The sequence below is a fragment of the Alexandromys fortis genome, unplaced genomic scaffold (assembly GCF_014885135.2).
Source record: "Alexandromys fortis isolate MF-2015 unplaced genomic scaffold, M_Fortis_MF-2015_v1.1 scaffold_40, whole genome shotgun sequence".
NCBI classification, from domain to species: domain Eukaryota; kingdom Metazoa; phylum Chordata; class Mammalia; order Rodentia; family Cricetidae; genus Alexandromys; species Alexandromys fortis.
The window spans coordinates 9,225,951-9,243,929 of NW_026067966.1; the positions used below are offsets into that span (position 1 = coordinate 9,225,951).

Sequence of the window (17,979 nt, forward strand, 5' to 3'; positions counted from 1 at the left end):
TCCCAGTGCCTAGCAGTCTGAAGTGTTTCAGGAAGGGCGATACAGATTTACACCAAAAACGTATTCAAGCACTTTCTTCAGGGAAGTTATTTTAAAGCCCCTGCTTGTGACACTCTTTTGTGTCTGTTCCCTACACTTATAGTTTTGCTGTCAAAAATGGCTGTTATGTCCCTCAGTGTTCATGGCTGATTGGTACCTAGTGTTTCAGATGGGTATCAACTACCTCGTTCTCAGGCTGTTTCTTTGGCTCATAGTTTGTTTAATGCATACCTTCGACATGCCTACCACCAAAACTCTAGGTACTTACTATATAAAGAAATTTCTGGAAACTCATTTTCCAACTCATTCTCAAGTGGGATTGGTTCTCCTCGCCCCTGAACTAGGGATGGCTGTGGAAGCCTCTGCTGCTGACTTTTTAGCTTCAGATTCTTTGGTGATAAGTTAGTTTTCCAATTCGTAATGCTGATCTATCTAGACCACCTTCCAATCCAACTCTTATGGTTGGATCCTGAGATGAAAAAAACCACCATTAGCCTCTGATGTTGCAATGCTCAGTCTTGCACAGTCAGAACAGACACAAGATCACAGGCAAAAGCCCTCTGGAGTTCTTTCCACTTTGACTTGTGCCAGCCATGGCTTTGGAAAGCATTGTATAAAACAAGCCTTGGACTTCACATTCCCCTCTCAGTCACTTTTCTAGGTTAAAAGAAGACATAACCTTCTGCCTGGCACAAGGTGGGTACCAAAGCTTGTGATGGTGATGCCTCTGGTGCTGACACTCTTGACTGCACGCATCATGATGACTTAGTTTGCCAAGCTGGTATAGCAGGTACCAAGACATGGACTTGGATCTGCCTTCTAAGTGTGAAAAATCTGCACCAGTGGAAATAATTTTTGTTATTTGATCAGAGCTGTACAATTAGCCAACTCCTACTGTGATAGTGCAGGGCTTCTATGATATTTCAGAGAAATAAAAAAAGAAAGCGAATGCATTTCTGATCGTGTGGGAGAGCCAGGGTTCTGTCACTGAGCAGTAAAAGGAAAGCTCAGATAGCCTTGTATAAGTGGGAATTTGCGGTTTCTAAGGCTGCCCATTCCCCCAAATGACTAAAATATGTTATTGGCATTTGGCTGTCTCCTGTGTTTTGCTCTCCTTAAGTTTCTTTTTAAAGGGGTTTGAATTTAAAGGCACGACCACTGGAAAATGCAGTTTAATCACAGAACTGTGAAAGACTAAGCCTGAGTTAACCCCAGGCTGCTCTGGACTGTTTTGTTAAACAGACCTTGGAATCAGCCTCAATCCCAAGGCATACTAGCAAGCAAGAAGGAAGCAGGGAGTGGGGCCAGGGGTCAGGCTGGGATGTTAGTGCCACACATTAAGCCCTCTCTCCATTGGTAGGCCAAGCATCCCCAATGTTTATACCGGAAAGAACATTAGAAAGGAAAGGGGGGGCGGTCAGTGAAGGGGACTAAGAGCCTCAGAGAATGAGAGGGCTCCCTGGTGGTCATACTGTCACCCCGCTGCAGTAAGTCACAGAACAGAACTCCAAAGGCTTCCTTAGTCCTGTCCACTCTATGAAAAGTTGTGCATTTACCTGACCAGAAAGATATGCAGTGACAGAGAAAGGAATCCTGTAGGCAGCAGAGCAGGGATCATGTCCTCGTCCGTCAGTCCTGAGTTCTCATCTATAAAATGGAATGCTGCTGTAAAGGAGGCGTGGGGACGGGGTCTTCTACCCTCTGCTCCTTCCAGTCTTACTGCCCAGCCCCACAGTCCGCAAATAGAGACATCCCAACTGCTTCCCTTCTGTGTGTGTGCAGAGTGTGGCAAATTCCTGAAAGTGTGTCCATTTTTACCCTGATGTTTAAATTTAATTAAAGAATCTTCAGGAATGCTGGTGATGTGGGTGCTTATATAAGATTCTATTGCTGCAGTTGGGTGAATTTTCTCCCTCTGCTCTTTCTCTTTACTGGTTACTAAAGATTTCCAATTCTTTCTTATTATAAACAATATACTGTGATATACATCCCTGTACAAGACCACATATTTTCTAATAATTATATATAATTATATACATCTAATATATATATTAGATAAAAGTACTATAGAGATAAGAACTTTCCAAAATCCCTGGGATATAATATATAAAACCCTTCATGTTGCTAGAGTGTTAACTGTTGTTGTCTTTTAAAATGTTAAGTCTGGCCACTTCAAGGAGAGGACAGCTCCTCATTGTTTGACTTTGCATGCCTATTTTCTATTACATATAAAGCTAGATTTTTATGTTTATTGTCATAGCTATTTTAATATATTTTTACACGATAGCTGTGCTATTTGGAGGCAGGCTGTATATTTTCAGTTAGTGTATAGATAATGTGACTGCATCTGTGATATTTTCCATTCTTGTTGTTTGCCTTTGATCTTTTAATGTGGTATTTTTAGAAAAACAATTCGCCATTTACATGTTGAGACCTGTCCATTTTTTTCCTTGTAAAATTCCTGCTGTGGCTCTAAAACCTGTAGAGTCCTTTTCCTTTCTCAGAGAAGTGTCTGTCTCCATGTCCTTGTTTGTTAGGCCCTGGTGGGGTCTGGGCCTGCAGCTCCACCTGCAGCACTGCAGACATTAAACTAAACATTGTTTAGTACACTTTAGTACATATTTGGAAATCGTTTTACTTTTCTGTGTGAAGTGAGGGTATATCTTCCTTACTTTTTCTCCCAAATGGGTATGTTACTTCAGCCTTGGTTTAGTAATCCATATTTCTGTGCTGACTCTTAGTGAGTAGACCATGTTCCTCAGAATCTCTTGAGAGTATTTGAGCAATCACTGTGCTCCTTAATAGCGATTTCAGTGCCAGCATCAATCACTTAGATCTTAGGTTTTGTATTCCTATAGGATGTATTTATCCTCATCTTACTGTCTTCAAAATGATTCTGCTCATGTCTGACCTTTTTCTCTTTGGGATAACTTTGGTGATCATTGCATCAACTCAATTTACTCTTTAAATTATTTTTAATCATTGTACTTTCTTTAGGTTGAATTTTTTAACTTCTTAATCAGTTAAAGTCTTTCTGTGGGACTTGTGAAAGCACATATATACTTTAAATCTTACACGACTGTTAATTTAAAGAATTAGTTCATTGTCTTGAGTAGGACTGATAACAACCAAATACCACCAAAGTATCTGAGGAATTGCCTGTAGAGTCAGGCATGCTGTGCAGTTGAGAAGCCTGGGGGACTGCACGTGAATAGATCCAACTTTGACCGTCCAGAAGGACATGTTCCAGGTGTTAAGATGTTCGTGTAATTTTTACACTCCATAATCAACAAGAATGCCAACTATTGCAGTGTTAAAATGTTTCTCCAGATCAATTCAAAAGTTGGCCATTCTGGCTACCCACAAAATTGACCCTGTGTTGTCGTGCTGAACAGAAGCCAACTCTCCCATCTCCCAGGATCACGAATCACACATGCCCCGGAAATCCTCCTCAACTGCTGTGGCGCTCACCGGCCAGCAGCTTCTCCATCCGCCCTGTGTAGTCATTCCCTCAACCCAGATGCCCTCTGGTCAGAGACTTGACATTTGTTTGGACAGGGTTGTAATTGAAATGTTTGGGTCTGAGGCCTGCCCTAGGAATGCTTCAGAAACCTTCAGTTTTAGCTTTTTTCTCTTTCTTTCTTTCTTTCTTTCTTTCTTTCTTTCTTTCTTTCTTTCTTTCTTTTTTGGTTTTTCAAGACAGGGTTTCTCTGTCTTAACAGTCATAGTGGTCCTGGAACTAGCTCTTGTAGACCAGGCTGGCCTCAAACTCACAGAGATCCACCTGCCTCCGCCTCCCAAGTGCTGAGATTAAAGATGTGCCTCACGAACATGTGGCTCAGTTTTAACTTTTTGTTGCAAAGGTTGAATGTGCTTGGACAGGCCTGAAATGGAAGCGAGGCAGAAGCCATTCCTCCTCCACTCCAGGTTATGTGTTTCAGAACTGTGGGCGGCACCCGAGCAAGAGGAGACCAGCTAGGGACCAAGGGCAAGTGTGCTCGAGTGATGGCCCCCAGCCAGGCACAGGGCTGTCCTAAAGAAGTAGTGGTGGAGAGGAAAGAAGGCAGACATTAAGATCAGGTGGCCCGAACAAAACTAGGGTCATAGTCTCCCCAGCTGTGTTTAAAACTAACGCAATAATACCGATTTTTGGAAAGTTGCAATTGTTATTCTTTTTTAAAGATACAAGGGGGGAGGCCAGTCCCACGAGGGGTAGCCAGGTGACCCTAGGCCTCTGCGGTGAGTCCCCTGAGGCCTTGGCAGGTGGGAGACAGACAGATACATCATGCAGAGAGTTTGAGTATAGAGTTTATTCAGTGGGTTAGGGAAGGGAAGGGAAGGGAAGGGAATGGTGGGGGAGAAGAGAGCAAGCAGCAAAAGTTACCTCTTCCAGAGAAAGAGAGCTCAGCTGGAGGTGGTGGGAAAAGGAGGGGTTGGGAGGGGCGGGGCTTGTCTCTTAAAGGGACAGGGTACACAGGTGACAGACCAGGCCAGCAGATGTTTACAGCAATAAGAGTTGAAATAAATACAGAAACCATCCAGAATTTCATGTGATATTTGCATTGTTAGGGTGATCAGAATTTCAGAGAATATAAAGCAGGCTGGGAGAGAACGGAAGATGGGCATGTGCAGGATAACAAGTGTAAACCAGTTCTGCACTCAGGAGGCAAAGGCAGGCAGACTCTGTGAATTCGAGGCCAGTCTGGTCTACATAGCAAGTTCCAGAACGGCCAAGACACTGGGAAACTCTGTCTCCAAAGAAACAAAAACCAAAAAACAAGTGTAAGCCAGTGAGGAGAAATAGCTCTGCTTAAATGAAGAGCATGCTAAAGAGTTTAAACCTCAGCCGGCAGGAGCAGGAGACCGCGGGGAGTTTCCCTTTAACAGATACCACTCCAGAAAGACAGTGGTTAGGGCTTGGGCTCTGGATCGAGCTTTGTGCCCTTCCAAGCTGGGTGACCTTGGACATAAGATGCAGCTCCTCAGTTTTATCTCCTTCAAATTGATGACTAAAACGTTGACATTTGGGGATGTTTGTAAATCACCGGAATAACTGTTCATTTGATGTCCACATTGGCCCGCCAGTGTTCTACTGCGCCACATGCGTTATGTTAAGGGGGAAACGGCTGCTTGCTGCTCTGAAGCTGGTGACTGGTGCTCATTCCATCATTATTTCTGTTATCTGGCCAAGCCTGCATTTTGTGAGTTCATTCTGGCGACAAGCATCAAAGAGGTTAGTGTTCAGAATGAAGACCAAGAGAGCAAGGAGGAAAGTTCCAGCTGGGTGCATTTGAGCTGGAAGGTGGCTTGTCTAATTGTTCATGAGACCCCAGGATCGGTCCCCAGCACTGTGATACGTGTATTTGCATACTCCACGATGTTAAAGAGAGAACTCTGAACCTCTTCCCCTCGTTAACTTTAGCTGTTTGAAATGTCACCTGCGCTCTCCACTGAGGAGAATGGGCTGTGGAAACTAAGCCGTGCTCCTTTTCATTTACCCACTAATGGAGGGCCCAGATTCTCTCCTGGTCCCTGCTTCCGCTTTGTTAGCACTATTAGCACTTCCTAACAACCAGAGAGAGCATTATCGCTCGCTGCTCCTGCCTTAGCAATGACAACGTACTTAAGCAGCTAAAGGTAGATACTTGGAATGATCTAGAGGACATAGGGTCAGAGCAATTTTTGAGAAGGTTCCATGAGGTGCTGAGAAGAAGGTATGTTCTTTTCTGTTTGGATGGAATGTTCTATAGATGTCTGTTAAGTCCATTTGAGTCATAACATCTGTTCATCTGTTACTTCCCTTATTTCTGTGTTAATTGTCTGTCTCATAGACCTGTCCAGTGGTGAGAGGGGAGTGTTGAAGTCTCCCACTATTAGTGTGTGGGGTTTAATGTGTGATTTAAGCTTTAGAAGTGTTTCTTTCACATATGAGGGTGCCCTTGTATTTGGGGCATAGATGTTCAGTATTGAAATTTCCTCTTGATGGATTTTTCCTGTGACTAATACGAAATGTCCTTCTTTGTCTCTTTTGACTGATTTTAATGTGAAGTCTATTTTGTTAGATATTAGAATAGCTACACCCATTTGTTTCTTCGGTCTATTTGATTGGAATATTTTTTCCCACCCCTTTACTCTGAGACAATGTCTGTCTTTGAGGTTGAGATATGTTTCTTGTATGCAGAAGGACGAATTCTGTTTTTGTATCCAATCTGTTAGCCTGTGCTTTTTCATAGGTGAGTTGAGTCCATTTACATTAAGGGGTATTAATGACCAGTGGTTGCTATCTCCTGTTAATTTAGACCCTCACCCTCCACCTGCTAGGAAACAGCCTGGGTCCTGACCTCCTTTCCTAGGACTCTTTCCCTGCAGATTTTACTGAGCCACTGAACACAGTTCACGTGGGCATGGTATTCAAATGCCTCCCTCTTTGAACCTAATCTTATCTTTGCCGTCCTGTTGTAAAACCGTAGTTTCCATTTCTTTCTTGAGGCCAAGGCTAGGGTGGGTCACTTGATATACTTTTTCTTGGATTGACATTGATCTAAGGGTAAAGTAGTTGAGTTGGAAAAATACTTCCTCTGTACAGTGCCCTGAGAAGTGTGAAAATGTGACCTCAGAATAGATGGGAAATTAATTTTAAAATCTTCTAACAATACTGTTTTTCTGCCTTTAAAGTTATTCATTATTATAAACAAACAATAGCAACAAAACCAATAAAACCACCATTCAGAACCACTACAGTTTACCTAGCCAAGCATGTAAACAAAGCTGAAAAGGATCTGAGCAGAGAATAAAGCCAGGGGTGCCCGTTAGAGGAGGTCCGCTCTGACGAGATAACCTCAGCTACAGTAGCTGGAAATAGCGCCAAAGAATGTTCTAGTGACTTCTTAGAGAACTCAGCAGGCACCCTAACTTACTGACACCCAGTCTAGTGCTGAAAGAGATAAGATTAAATGTGCAGAATTAAGCGATAATTATGTAAACGAAAACCAGCCTTAAATTACCTGGCATTAGATATGGCTGTTGACTCTCCCTCTATCTTAGAAATCATTCTAATTGAGGGGGCAGTGTCGCCTTCCACACCTGAAAAACTCCTAAGTGGGAACATTCTGAGGAGGCAGCCAGGTCTCCTTGGATACAGCCTCAAGTCTGCTGTGGTCAAGACAGGTTCACTGATAGGAAATTGTGTGAAGGTAAATGCTATTAAGAGCAAGTATAAACATAGGCTATACGGAACCAAAACCGAGGAAAGTTTTCTACGTTTTAATAATTACAAATATACATACACAGGTCAGGCGGCACTGGGGAGCCAGAGGCAGGCCAGTGTCTGTGAGTTTCAGGCCAGCCTGATCTACAGAGTGAGTTCCAGGGCAACCAGGGCTACACAGAGAAACCCTGTCTCAAAAACAAAAATAAAACAAAAAATTCCACAAATATACATATGCAAATTTTATGTCTTACTAAACTAAACTCTCAACCTCAGAGTTATATTTTAAATTCCAGCTTTTTTCATACCCATTCTCTAAAAGCAGCTTTGGTTAACTACTGATAATCTGTCTTTCTGGGCAATTCTATACTTTTTTATTTACAAATGCCACTTTTTAAAAGTGGAATCACACTTTGCTGTCTTTCTGTAGCTTCTCTTCCATTTCACAGTCTAGCTGTGGGCACGTGAGTGTCTGTGGATGTTTGGGCAAAGGTTTATCTCGGTCTCCTAGCTGGTTGCATGCTAAGTCAGATCACAGGCAAGGTAACCCGGGCCACTTGTGGTCATTATAAGGATATTCACTGTGTGAACACTCCACATTTTCTAGAACGCTTGAGATAACTTCATGATGCTGTCATAAATTTTTCAATTTTTTAAAACAATTTTTCCTTTTTAAGATGTAGCATCATCTTATATTGTTCCTTATAGAACTTGTAAATTACCTGTTAAACTTGGTCTTGATCTTTTTCTTATTAATTTAAAAAAGCTTTGTATATTGTGGAAATTGGTACTTTTTCACGTAAATAGAAAATGTTTTCCTGGTTTTCATTATTTTATTTTGTAAATTATATATTAATTCTTTTTATTTTATATATTAAGATTCACCAGTCTTATAGCGTCTTATGGTAAAAATACCTTTCTACATTAATATTTTCTTGAATACATTTTTATAGTTTTATAATACTCTTATGGCTTCCTTTTTATATTTAAATCTTCAATTTATCAGGGATTATAATGTTTACAAATTTATTAATTTAGCTTTATTTTGCTGTAACATCATTTATTAATTTATCTGTCCCCACTTCATTGTGCACTGAATTCCCATATAGCTAAACACCTACCCTGGGTCTACAGAGGCCTGGGTACACACCATCACAAGCCAGATACCGCTGGAAAAACAGGATGTGTGGGAATCCTCCGTTTGGTGAGTGGTGTTGACTGACTGTTGACCTTGAGGCAAACTTAAAAACTACCCACAGCCTCAGACAATGATTTTAACACGGAGAGCACTGGTTCAGTTCATGTGCCAGGCTTGTTTTTCTTCATCAGTAACCTAGGGATTTATTAGAGCACAGCCTTCTAGCCAGGAACGCACTTTAATTTTTCATTTAATCTCAGGCATTGCTGGTCCCACAAAAGCAGCTAAGTAATAATAACGTTAAGTGCTTACATTGTACTTCCCATCCCCAAAGTGCTATCTAAACATTGACTAATTAAATGCATTGACGAAAGGATCTGCAGGAAAGCCGGGCTCTGGTTGCACACCTGTGGGGGCCGGCCTGAAAGGCCCCTGCGTCTCCTTGAATGGCACTCAGCCAAACGGGGAATCAGAAGCTGCTGGCACCACTTCACTTCTGTTGGAAATCTCCTAGGGTATCTTCTAGTTAGCCTGGTGGAACTCACCTTTGTCTGTCCCCCAGATATTCCCTTTCTACATTCCTGGGGCTCTTCAAACCTCTTTTGATGTTTGCCCCCATGGTTAATCACAAAATCATAGACTCCTCAAACTTAGGGGCGTCTTGTTGATCGTTTATCTTTGAACGGTTTGCACAGTCACTCTGTTTTGTACATGAGGAAACTGAGGCATGGAAAAGTACACAACCTGAGAAAAGTCTCTTAGCTTACTGGGACGTCCCTGGGAACAGAAACCAAGACTGCTCTCTGTGCGCATCTGTTAGCATTCCCCCTTGGGCCTTTTCTCTCATCCTCCCCTGCCTTGCCATCTTTCCACTTCCACGTCTCTCCTGACTCTGTGGTCCTTCCTTACATCATCAGAAAAAGGTTGCCTTTGGTTTTCTTCTATTTCTCTCTCTCTCTCTTTCAGTGGGGTCTGTTAAAAGGCGTCCTACTGTCCTCTTCGCAATCCCTGCTGGAAACTCATTTCCCCCATATTTAAGCATACAGAGAGTTGCCTGGTTTTGCCTTTTCTTCCCAGTTGTATTTGTCTCTCTCAAGAGTTCAGCCAATAAGACTATAATACATGTATCAGATCATCTCTATAAGCCGGGGCGATGGTGGCGCATGCCTTTAATCCCAGCACTCGGGGAGGCAGAGGCAGGCGGATATCTGTGAGTTCGAGACCAGCCTGGGCTACAGAGCTAGTTCCAGGACAGGCTCCAAAGCCACAGAGAAACCCTGTCTCGAAAAACCAAAAAGAAAAAAAAATCATCTCTATATTGAAAAACCTCCCGAAGATGTGACCATTGAAAAGAATTTTTGTTGTTCCCAGTACTGGGAACTGCTGTTGTTCCCAGTGCCAAAGGTAGATCTAATACAGATCAAACTATTAGTGCAGCCCCGCAGGCCTGGGCACACCTTTAATCCTGCAGGGGTGAGTGGATCCCTTGAGTTCAAGGCCAGCCTGGTTTGTACGTGAGTTCCGGACCAGTGGACTAGATTTAAAGAGAATACTAATAATTAATAAATATAAATGAAATGAGAGCGAACCTGGGACTCTGGGACTGCATGAAAGGGAACAGACATGCAATGACCTAACTCCTGACCTAATCCAGACCTGGCCTGGACTCTCACTCCAGAAATCTTCAGGAAAGACCCTTCCTGGTTGTGAAGGGCTCTTAAGAGAGGAAGCCAGAACTGCCACTAGCCAGCTGGGTGATGCAGAAAGCAAATTCTACTGGTTATCCTTGAGAATGTTCTAGAACTGTCTCAATTTTAACTATTTCCCCACATATACTAGAGACTACACAGCCTGTTGGGGGCTTAGATATTAGAGCCACATAGTTGTCCTTACTCTGCAAGTGCTTCCTGAGTGTGAGGCTTGACAGTCCTGGACATGTGCAGAGAGCTGTGTGAAACAGGTTCTGTCTCATTATTGCCATTACCATTACCATTAACATTAACATTACTATTACCATTACTATTACCATTACCATGGGCACTCACAAATCTACCCCATAACACTAAACCCCATCACATTATAGAAACCGTCACCCTTAGGGGAGGATCAGGTAAGAACCCTATGGTGATGACATAGTCATCCCTCAGCCCAAAGATTGATAAGCCAAACCTCAGTCCTGTTGAGCAGTCTTGCCAAGGAGGAGGAGGGTGGGGACTGATTAGAGACACACCTAGCACTGACGCAGGAGGAGGACCTCAAAGGTGAATTATAGAAGAATGAGTGTTTTGCCCAATTCCTATACACTTTTGGTGGAATGCTTCCCCGCTTATGAGGATTTGTGAGTAGAGTTTAGAATGAAAGTACAGAATATTCTCAGTTTGAGTTCAGGTGTCAAGGCTCGAGCAGGATCTATGTGCTTTTTGGTGTTTGTTTTGTTTTGAGACAGGGTCTCACTCTGTAGCTTAGGCTGACCTCAGCACTCTAGCCTCCTCCCTCCACCTCCAATGCTGTCATTGTGGACATTGACACTAAGGTAACTGCTCTAGGTTGTTAGGCATCTTTCTGCCTGCCTGTGAATGCAGAGGAATGCACACATCTACAAACTACAGCCTTCTGCAGTCACCTGAGAAAATGCAAACTGGGTTATATGAGAGGTTGTGTTACAGCACGTGACTGTTTAGATGCTTTCATTTCTTTGAGTCTTCCTGTTCCTGGTGGCCTTGTTCAACATGAATTGGATCTTCTGAGTAGGCTTTTAGAGTAGAAGCCATTTTGGTCCAGGACAGTAGACCTCTTTATCTCAGAATTCCCAGTAGTGTCCAGAATCTAGATCTTGCGTAATGGCCAAGGAAAGCTTGATTTGAAGTGGAGATGACTTGACAAATCAGAGGGGAAACATTAGCAGATGCATAAAATAAATTTGAGAGAGCCTCTTCCTGTGTGACTTCTCTGGGCATTCTCTCTCTGCTCCGCCCCCCCCCCCCCTGTGGGCTGTGAACGTTGTGATGGCGAAGGGAAAGGTAAACAACAGGCAGAGCTGCGCCCTCCTCGCTCCCCGCAGGTCGCCGTCGCCTGCAGACGTGACCCTGACACTGCAATTTCCCGGTGCCACACATGAGTAATAAGCAGCTCTTTCTGAAACTGTGGTCTGGAGAAGGCAGCACTAGGGTATTTTTTAACTTAATTGTAATTTTTGATTGGTCTGCAAGAAAGTAAATCAAATAAAGGCTGTTGTCTTAGTCTGCAGAAAGCCATAGGCCTCAAATTCCAATGCTGACCATCTTGACCAGAATAGAAGAGGGGAAATGTGTGGATCCCCAAGCTGGAAGCTCAACCAGACAGCTTTTATGGGCTGTTTTTGCACCAAGAAAATAAGCATATTTGGTATAGTTCTCAGATGACTGAATCATGTTAAGTGACATTTGACTGTCTCTCAAATTCCAAGAATACTTTAAATGATTTAAATGAATTTTTTAAAGGAGAATCTAGTTGTCAACTTGATATTACATTTTGTTCCTGCCCAATAGTGCAATAGAAAGATAAACTCTTTTAAGTCACGGTTGGGGTTATGTATGATTTGAAAACCCAGTCAGTAAGGCAGCTATGAAATAGTTGTCTATGTACACTCCCCCAGGTAAGTCAGACTGGTACCTTCTTTGATCGGTACAAGAAATCAAGTCCAATGGAAAACAGAACTAACCTCTCCCAGCAGTTTGGACATCTGCCTTTCCTCAAGGAAGAGTGGGTATTGCGGAGAAGCAGGCGAGTGTGAGTGCAGAGGTGAGGAGATGGCTGGGAGAGCCCACACACGCTTCCTGCTAATTGCTTTGTCGTGCTCTTGTTCACGTAGACATGCAGTTTGCAGGAAGTGCATGGGAAGGTAACTAAGCCTTGTCCCACAGGTCCAGTTTCCTTCTCAGAGCCAGCTGACCATGTCCTTACAAAAGCACCTGAGGCTAGAGATGAGGAGTCTTTCTGACTTTTGCCGGGTGGTTACATGGTTAGATTAATCTGTGACTAGTTTATTTGCAAATCTGAAAGAAATAAAAGATGATCCTCAGGTATTGCTAAGATGCGATTTTAACAGGTGATTTAAATTGAGTTAGTCTCTCCAAGCCTTTCCCCTCAGCCGGAGTGAGATGTTCACCCAAGTCTCTGTTCTCTTGTGGACCTGAGCAACATCAGAGGCCCTGGATGTCTGCCTCCCTTCCTCCTGGTCACATCCAGACAGAAGAACAGTGGGGTGGGTGCCTTTTGAAAGCTGACATGGGAGTGGCGTACCTTTCTCTCTTACCCCTGCTACAGATCTAAAGCATTAGAGAAAAATGAGTCAGAATTGCTGATGATCTAAACAAGATTAAGACAAGTACTGACCAACTGCCGTCAGGCACTGTGCTCCCCATTTCACCAGGATATTAAACCCGATCCTTTCTTCAACCCTGTATGAACTAGCTGGTTTTAGGTGAGGAAGCCAGAGCTCAGGGAGGGTTAATAACTTGCCAGATTCCCAGCTGGAAGGAGGAGAGCTCTCATTTGTGCCCAGAGCAGCCTCACAGCTCCCGGTGCGGTGGGTGAGGAGAGCTGTGTGGTGTCGGCTTCTTTGGAGAGTCTGTAGTGAATCAACTGCTTAGCACTAGACCAATACATCAGAACTGTCAGGAAGCAAACCTGTGTGATGGCTGTTTCGCTTTTTAACTCTTTGACCCATTCTATTAAGAAAGTACTTTCGAACTCACACCTGCAACTGTACTGATACAGAGGCCAAAGCAGGATTGTGAGTTTGAGACCAGCCTAGTCTGCATGGGAAGACCCTGTCTCAACAACAAAAACAGAATACATTTGTACTTTGTTTTGTGCCAGTCAGCTGTGGCTTGCTCCCAGTTAGACTACAATCTTGTGGGACAACTGTAGCCCGTGTAGAAGGTCTGTAAGAATCTCTTAATGCTGAACCATGTAGCGGACTGTTACCAGTCATAGAGGCAAACCAGTTCAGGGTGATGGAGTAGAATTCGGGTCCTCCCAGGTCTGTGTACTTTTTGGCTAGTGCACCTTCTCCCATTTAACTGTGCCTTGCCCACTGTCTTTCTCCAGGAGTCCTCGTACCTCTGTTCTGGTCTTCATTCTCAGCTGGAAACTGTAGGAGTAGACTATGCGTGGGTCTCATTTCAGGCCACCATCCTCCTAGGACTTTTATAATGGAGTCTTAGCCTTATCTTAGCCTTACACCACAGCAGGATGGCTAGGATGTGGGATTCAAGGGTGGTAGAGGGGAGGCTGGGTCTTAGACTTTTTAAGGAACCTTAACGAGTAGCATGCATGGAGCCCACTTTTCACCGTGGAGCAGCCTCTAGACCAGAGGCCACAACAGCCAGTCCTCTTCCCTCTGCTGCTAGCCATTGCATTCAAAGACAGTAGGTCCTTCTTCCTGGAAATGTATGTAAGTATCATGTTTTCCTTTCCATGATATTAATGGAATGATTATGAATTCTAAAATTAACTTGAAAATATTACCTCACTCTCTGGAAAAAAATCTTTAAGCGACTTCAGCTGTTTGGAACAAGGCCACAAACCTGAGATGACAAAGAGAGCAGCAGATCTAGTGCGAAACTGTGGAGCCGACCCCTGCCTCAGCAGGGCACTGGGTGCCTGGCAGCGAGAGAGCTCAGCTGAGGCTGGGCCCACTCTCTGCTGCAGAGCAGTCTGCTCTCCTGGGCCGTCCCATGTGGAAGGACCAGGTTGTGGGTAAGAATGGTCAGATGTTCTCACATTTGTGTGTTCTGTATACAAATGTTCAACACACGATAAGCAAGACAGTCATATACAAAGGAGTAAACAACCTTGAGTTTCATGTGTCATCGCATAGTGTGAAAGTAAAGAGATCTTTGACAGTTGTGGCTAAAAATGGGTTTGGGGGCCAGGCAGTGGTGGGACACACCTTTAATCCCAACTCTCAGGGGGCAGAAACAGCTGGATCTCTGAGTTTGAGGCCGACCTGGTCTACAATGTGAGACTCAGAGGACAGCCAGAACGCAAAGAAACCCTGTCTGGAGGGGAAGCTAGGAAGGTTGGTTCAAGTCCTATGGATCAGAGCCACAACACCTACGTGAAGTCTAAATGAGAGGTAGGGAGAGCGGCAGTGTTGAATTAGGAGCGGCGGCAGGGCTGCGTCCCTGGCACCCGGCCGCCCGCATGGCTAGGTTATGCCCCGAAATAATTACACAGAAACTGTATTCTTTCAAACATTGCCTGGCCCGGCTAGTTCCAGTTTCTTATTGGCTAGCTCTTACATATTGTTCTAACCCATTTCTAATATTCTGCGTAGCCCACGAGCTGGCTTACCAGGGAGGATCTTAACCTGCATCTGTCTGGCGTGGGAGCATCATGGCGACTCCTCAACTCAGCTTCTTTTTCCTAGCATTCTCTTCTGTCTACTCCGCCTACCTAATTTTCTGTCCTATGAGGGCCGAGGCAGTTTCTTTATTATTACAAGACCCACCTCCATCAGGGCAGCACCCTCGAGGAGGAAATGGCCTGGAAGGACGGAACAAGAGCGGGCACGTGCTGGGTCAACACTATCGCTCACAACTGAAGATACCTAAGATTGAGCGTGCAAGTTGGGTTGGTTTGTGGACTCCTGTTTTGGAGACCATGCAAAGCAAGTGAGACATAAAGTCTAGTTTTACATAGTTCTCTTGTATCCAGCATCAGGGACATAGTAATTTAGCATGATACTATTACATCAGGGAAGGGCTTTTGATAGTGATAAAATGAGAAGTCACTGAAGACTTGAGAGGAAAGGTGATATGTTATGAAAGTGTTTTGGAAAACTGACTAATGCATGTGCTCAGCAGATTAAAGAAGAAGACTGGCTTCTGGCGTTAGAGTTGGGTTATTTTGTTAATCTAGAGAGGGTAGTAAGAGTCTAGAGCTGGTCAAACTAGGTTAAAAGGACTCCACATGAACCTCAAACATTATGCTGAATGAGACCACACACACACATTGTACATGGTTCTGTTTCTATGAAATAGCTTTATAGGGACAGAAAGTAGATTATCAGTTCTAGAACTTGGGAGAATAGAGTAAGGGGGTGGTGGAGACTTAACCTCTACATATGGAAGCTGGGGGGAGGGCTGTCTGTAGTGAAGTATACAACTCCATAAATGAATCAAGATTTAAATTTAAATAGATGGATCCTGTGGTGTGTGAACTATATCTCAATAAAGCTGTTAATTCAAAAAATGGGAGAGGAAATGAATAAAGCCTGATGAATGGCGGGGATCTGGGTTTGATGGAAGGGAGTCAGTCACCGTCATTTCCAGCTTGGCTGTCAGTGAAATAACACTGTTGCTACTAACACTATTTTTACTTGAAATTTATGCTTTCATAATACCCCAAGAAATATATAGATATGATTATCATCAGTGAAAATTCAGTAGTATGATTTTTTTGTCACTGGATACAGATATCCTAATATTCTAGCAATAGCTAAAGTAATATTCAAAAATTTAACCTTCAGATAGCCTAAAAGCAAAATGGAGTGGCTTCTTCAGAGGATAAACTGATTCCTATCAGTAATAATAAGTGAAACATTAGTAAAAATGGAGTTGTATATTGGGTGCTGTGAGACTAGATATTAGAAATTAATTTTCAAAGGGTCATTAGTTTCCCCGGGTGGGATTAAATATGCATCACTGACCATATCAAATTGGTGAGATATTTCAGGAGCCTTCAGAATCTTCATATTCTTGTCCTGATGACTTCTCTATAGAGAAAAACTTAGGTCATGATTCTCAGCCTCTTCATACCCTGGATGAGAACCCATATCGCCCCAGGGGTCGCACATCACCTGCTCTTACCAGGTTTTCAGACCATCCTAAATCTTTGGGCCTCTCAGAAGGATTGTCATCACAATGCAGAGTCGGTGCTGTGACACGTGGGGCAGTGTTTGGCTGGGCGCGTGTGTATCATGTGTTGGTGTTCGGCATGTGCCTTACTGGGGTTATTCGAGGTAACAGTCCCCGGAGAACGGAACTGAAAGAGGTCTGGTATACCTACAGCTTCCCGTAGGCTGTGGAGAAGAGAGATGAAGAGAGGGAGAGGCTGGCCTAGCTCAGAAAACAGCCATCACAATCTATCCTCTCTGTTAGGAAGAGAGCCGTCCTTAAAGAACAGTAAACTGATTTTATAATCACTTTTTGTATTTAGTGCAAAATGATCTATATTTAATACTGTAGAAAGGCAAGTACACAATACACAAAGTGGCCACCCAGCATCTCTGCCTTACTTCCTCCCCTGAGTTAACCATTGATTTCATCTCTTCTCCTGATATCAGAATAAGCATATAAGCAATCATTAATGGTGCAGAAATAAAGGGCAGACCTTTGTCTTACTGGTGTGTGAGGTGTTGAAGTCACTGAAGCTCGTGAATATTCGTGAGGTGCAGAGTGAGATGATTGCCATGGTTGCAAACTCACAGACATTTGCAGGCCAGCAGGCACACACATGGCTCATGGTGGGACCAGCTAGCTGCCTGTGCACAGCGCATGCCTTGTCAGGAGCATGGAACAAGGCTCATCAACATGCTGGAAATCAAAAGTAGACAAAAGTTGTTTTGTTGCCGCTATTGTTCTCAATGTGAAAACCCCCATTGTAAAAAAAAATTTTTTTTTTTTTTGGTTTTTCGAGACAGGGTTTTTCTGTGGTTTTGAAGCCTGTCCTGGAACTAGCTCTTGTAGACCAGGCTGGCCTCGAACTTTCAGAGATCCGCCTGTCTCTGCCTCCCGAGTGCTGGGATTAAAGGCGTGCACCACCACCGCCTGGCTCCATTGTAAAAATTTGATTATTACAAACTGAAAATGGCCCTCCAACAGGTTACACCCTCTTTAAATTATCGCATTTACCAGCAGCAAGAGGAGTCTGTTCTTCTGTATTTGCTGAGTGTTCGGGAGAGAGAGTGGAGATGAAGTCATATTGGTTCACGAGGGGAAAGCTGTGCGCTGGCTTAATTACTACATCCCACTCTGAACTTGGTCTCCTCAAGTGGGGCTCATCATGCCCCACACCACACTGCAAAAACAGAGGAACACAAAAAGAGCTTGGCCATCTTCATTTGCAAGCTCCTGAGGATAAGCTGGTTCCTTCGGAGCAAAGTCATGTGCCCTTGAGCTGGGAAATTTTAATTACAGGTTTCCTGTTGTGTAAAGGAAAAACACCCCTTCCCTTCCCTTCCCGAATCTGCAAGACTTGTGTGCTCAATGCTGTGCCTTCTTGTCTCCTCTTTCCACAGGTGATAGAGGGAAAGCTGGCACCGTTCTTGGGCAAGGTCATTAAATTCGCCACCTCTCATGTCTACAGCTGCAGTCTTTGTAGCCAGAAAGGGTTCATCTGCGAGATCTGTAACAATGGCGAGATCCTCTATCCGTTTGAGGACATTTCGACAAGCAGGTACAGAATGTCTCTCGGTCTACGGAAATGTGTCTGAGTATCACGTGTGCTTTGTCAGGGAGACACCCAGCTGCCGTCAGATTCCTCTTGTGACTGGAAAACAGTCTGCTCCTGTGCTCCTGTCTGTTTCCAAGCCTTTCTCTCCATCTTA

General features: G+C 43.7%; 1 protein-coding gene across 4 annotated transcripts in view; it reads left to right on the plus strand.

The window, feature by feature from the left end:
- The window catches only part of Plekhm3 (pleckstrin homology domain containing M3), a 156,274-nt gene that overhangs the window by 112,998 nt on the left and 25,297 nt on the right, over positions 1-17,979 (plus strand). For all 4 annotated transcript variants that reach the window (XM_050154250.1, XM_050154247.1, XM_050154248.1 and 1 more), the window contains one exon: positions 17,671-17,828. In XM_050154250.1, coding sequence (XP_050010207.1) covers positions 17,671-17,828 — 158 coding nt within the window. The remainder of the gene's footprint in view (positions 1-17,670; positions 17,829-17,979) is intronic.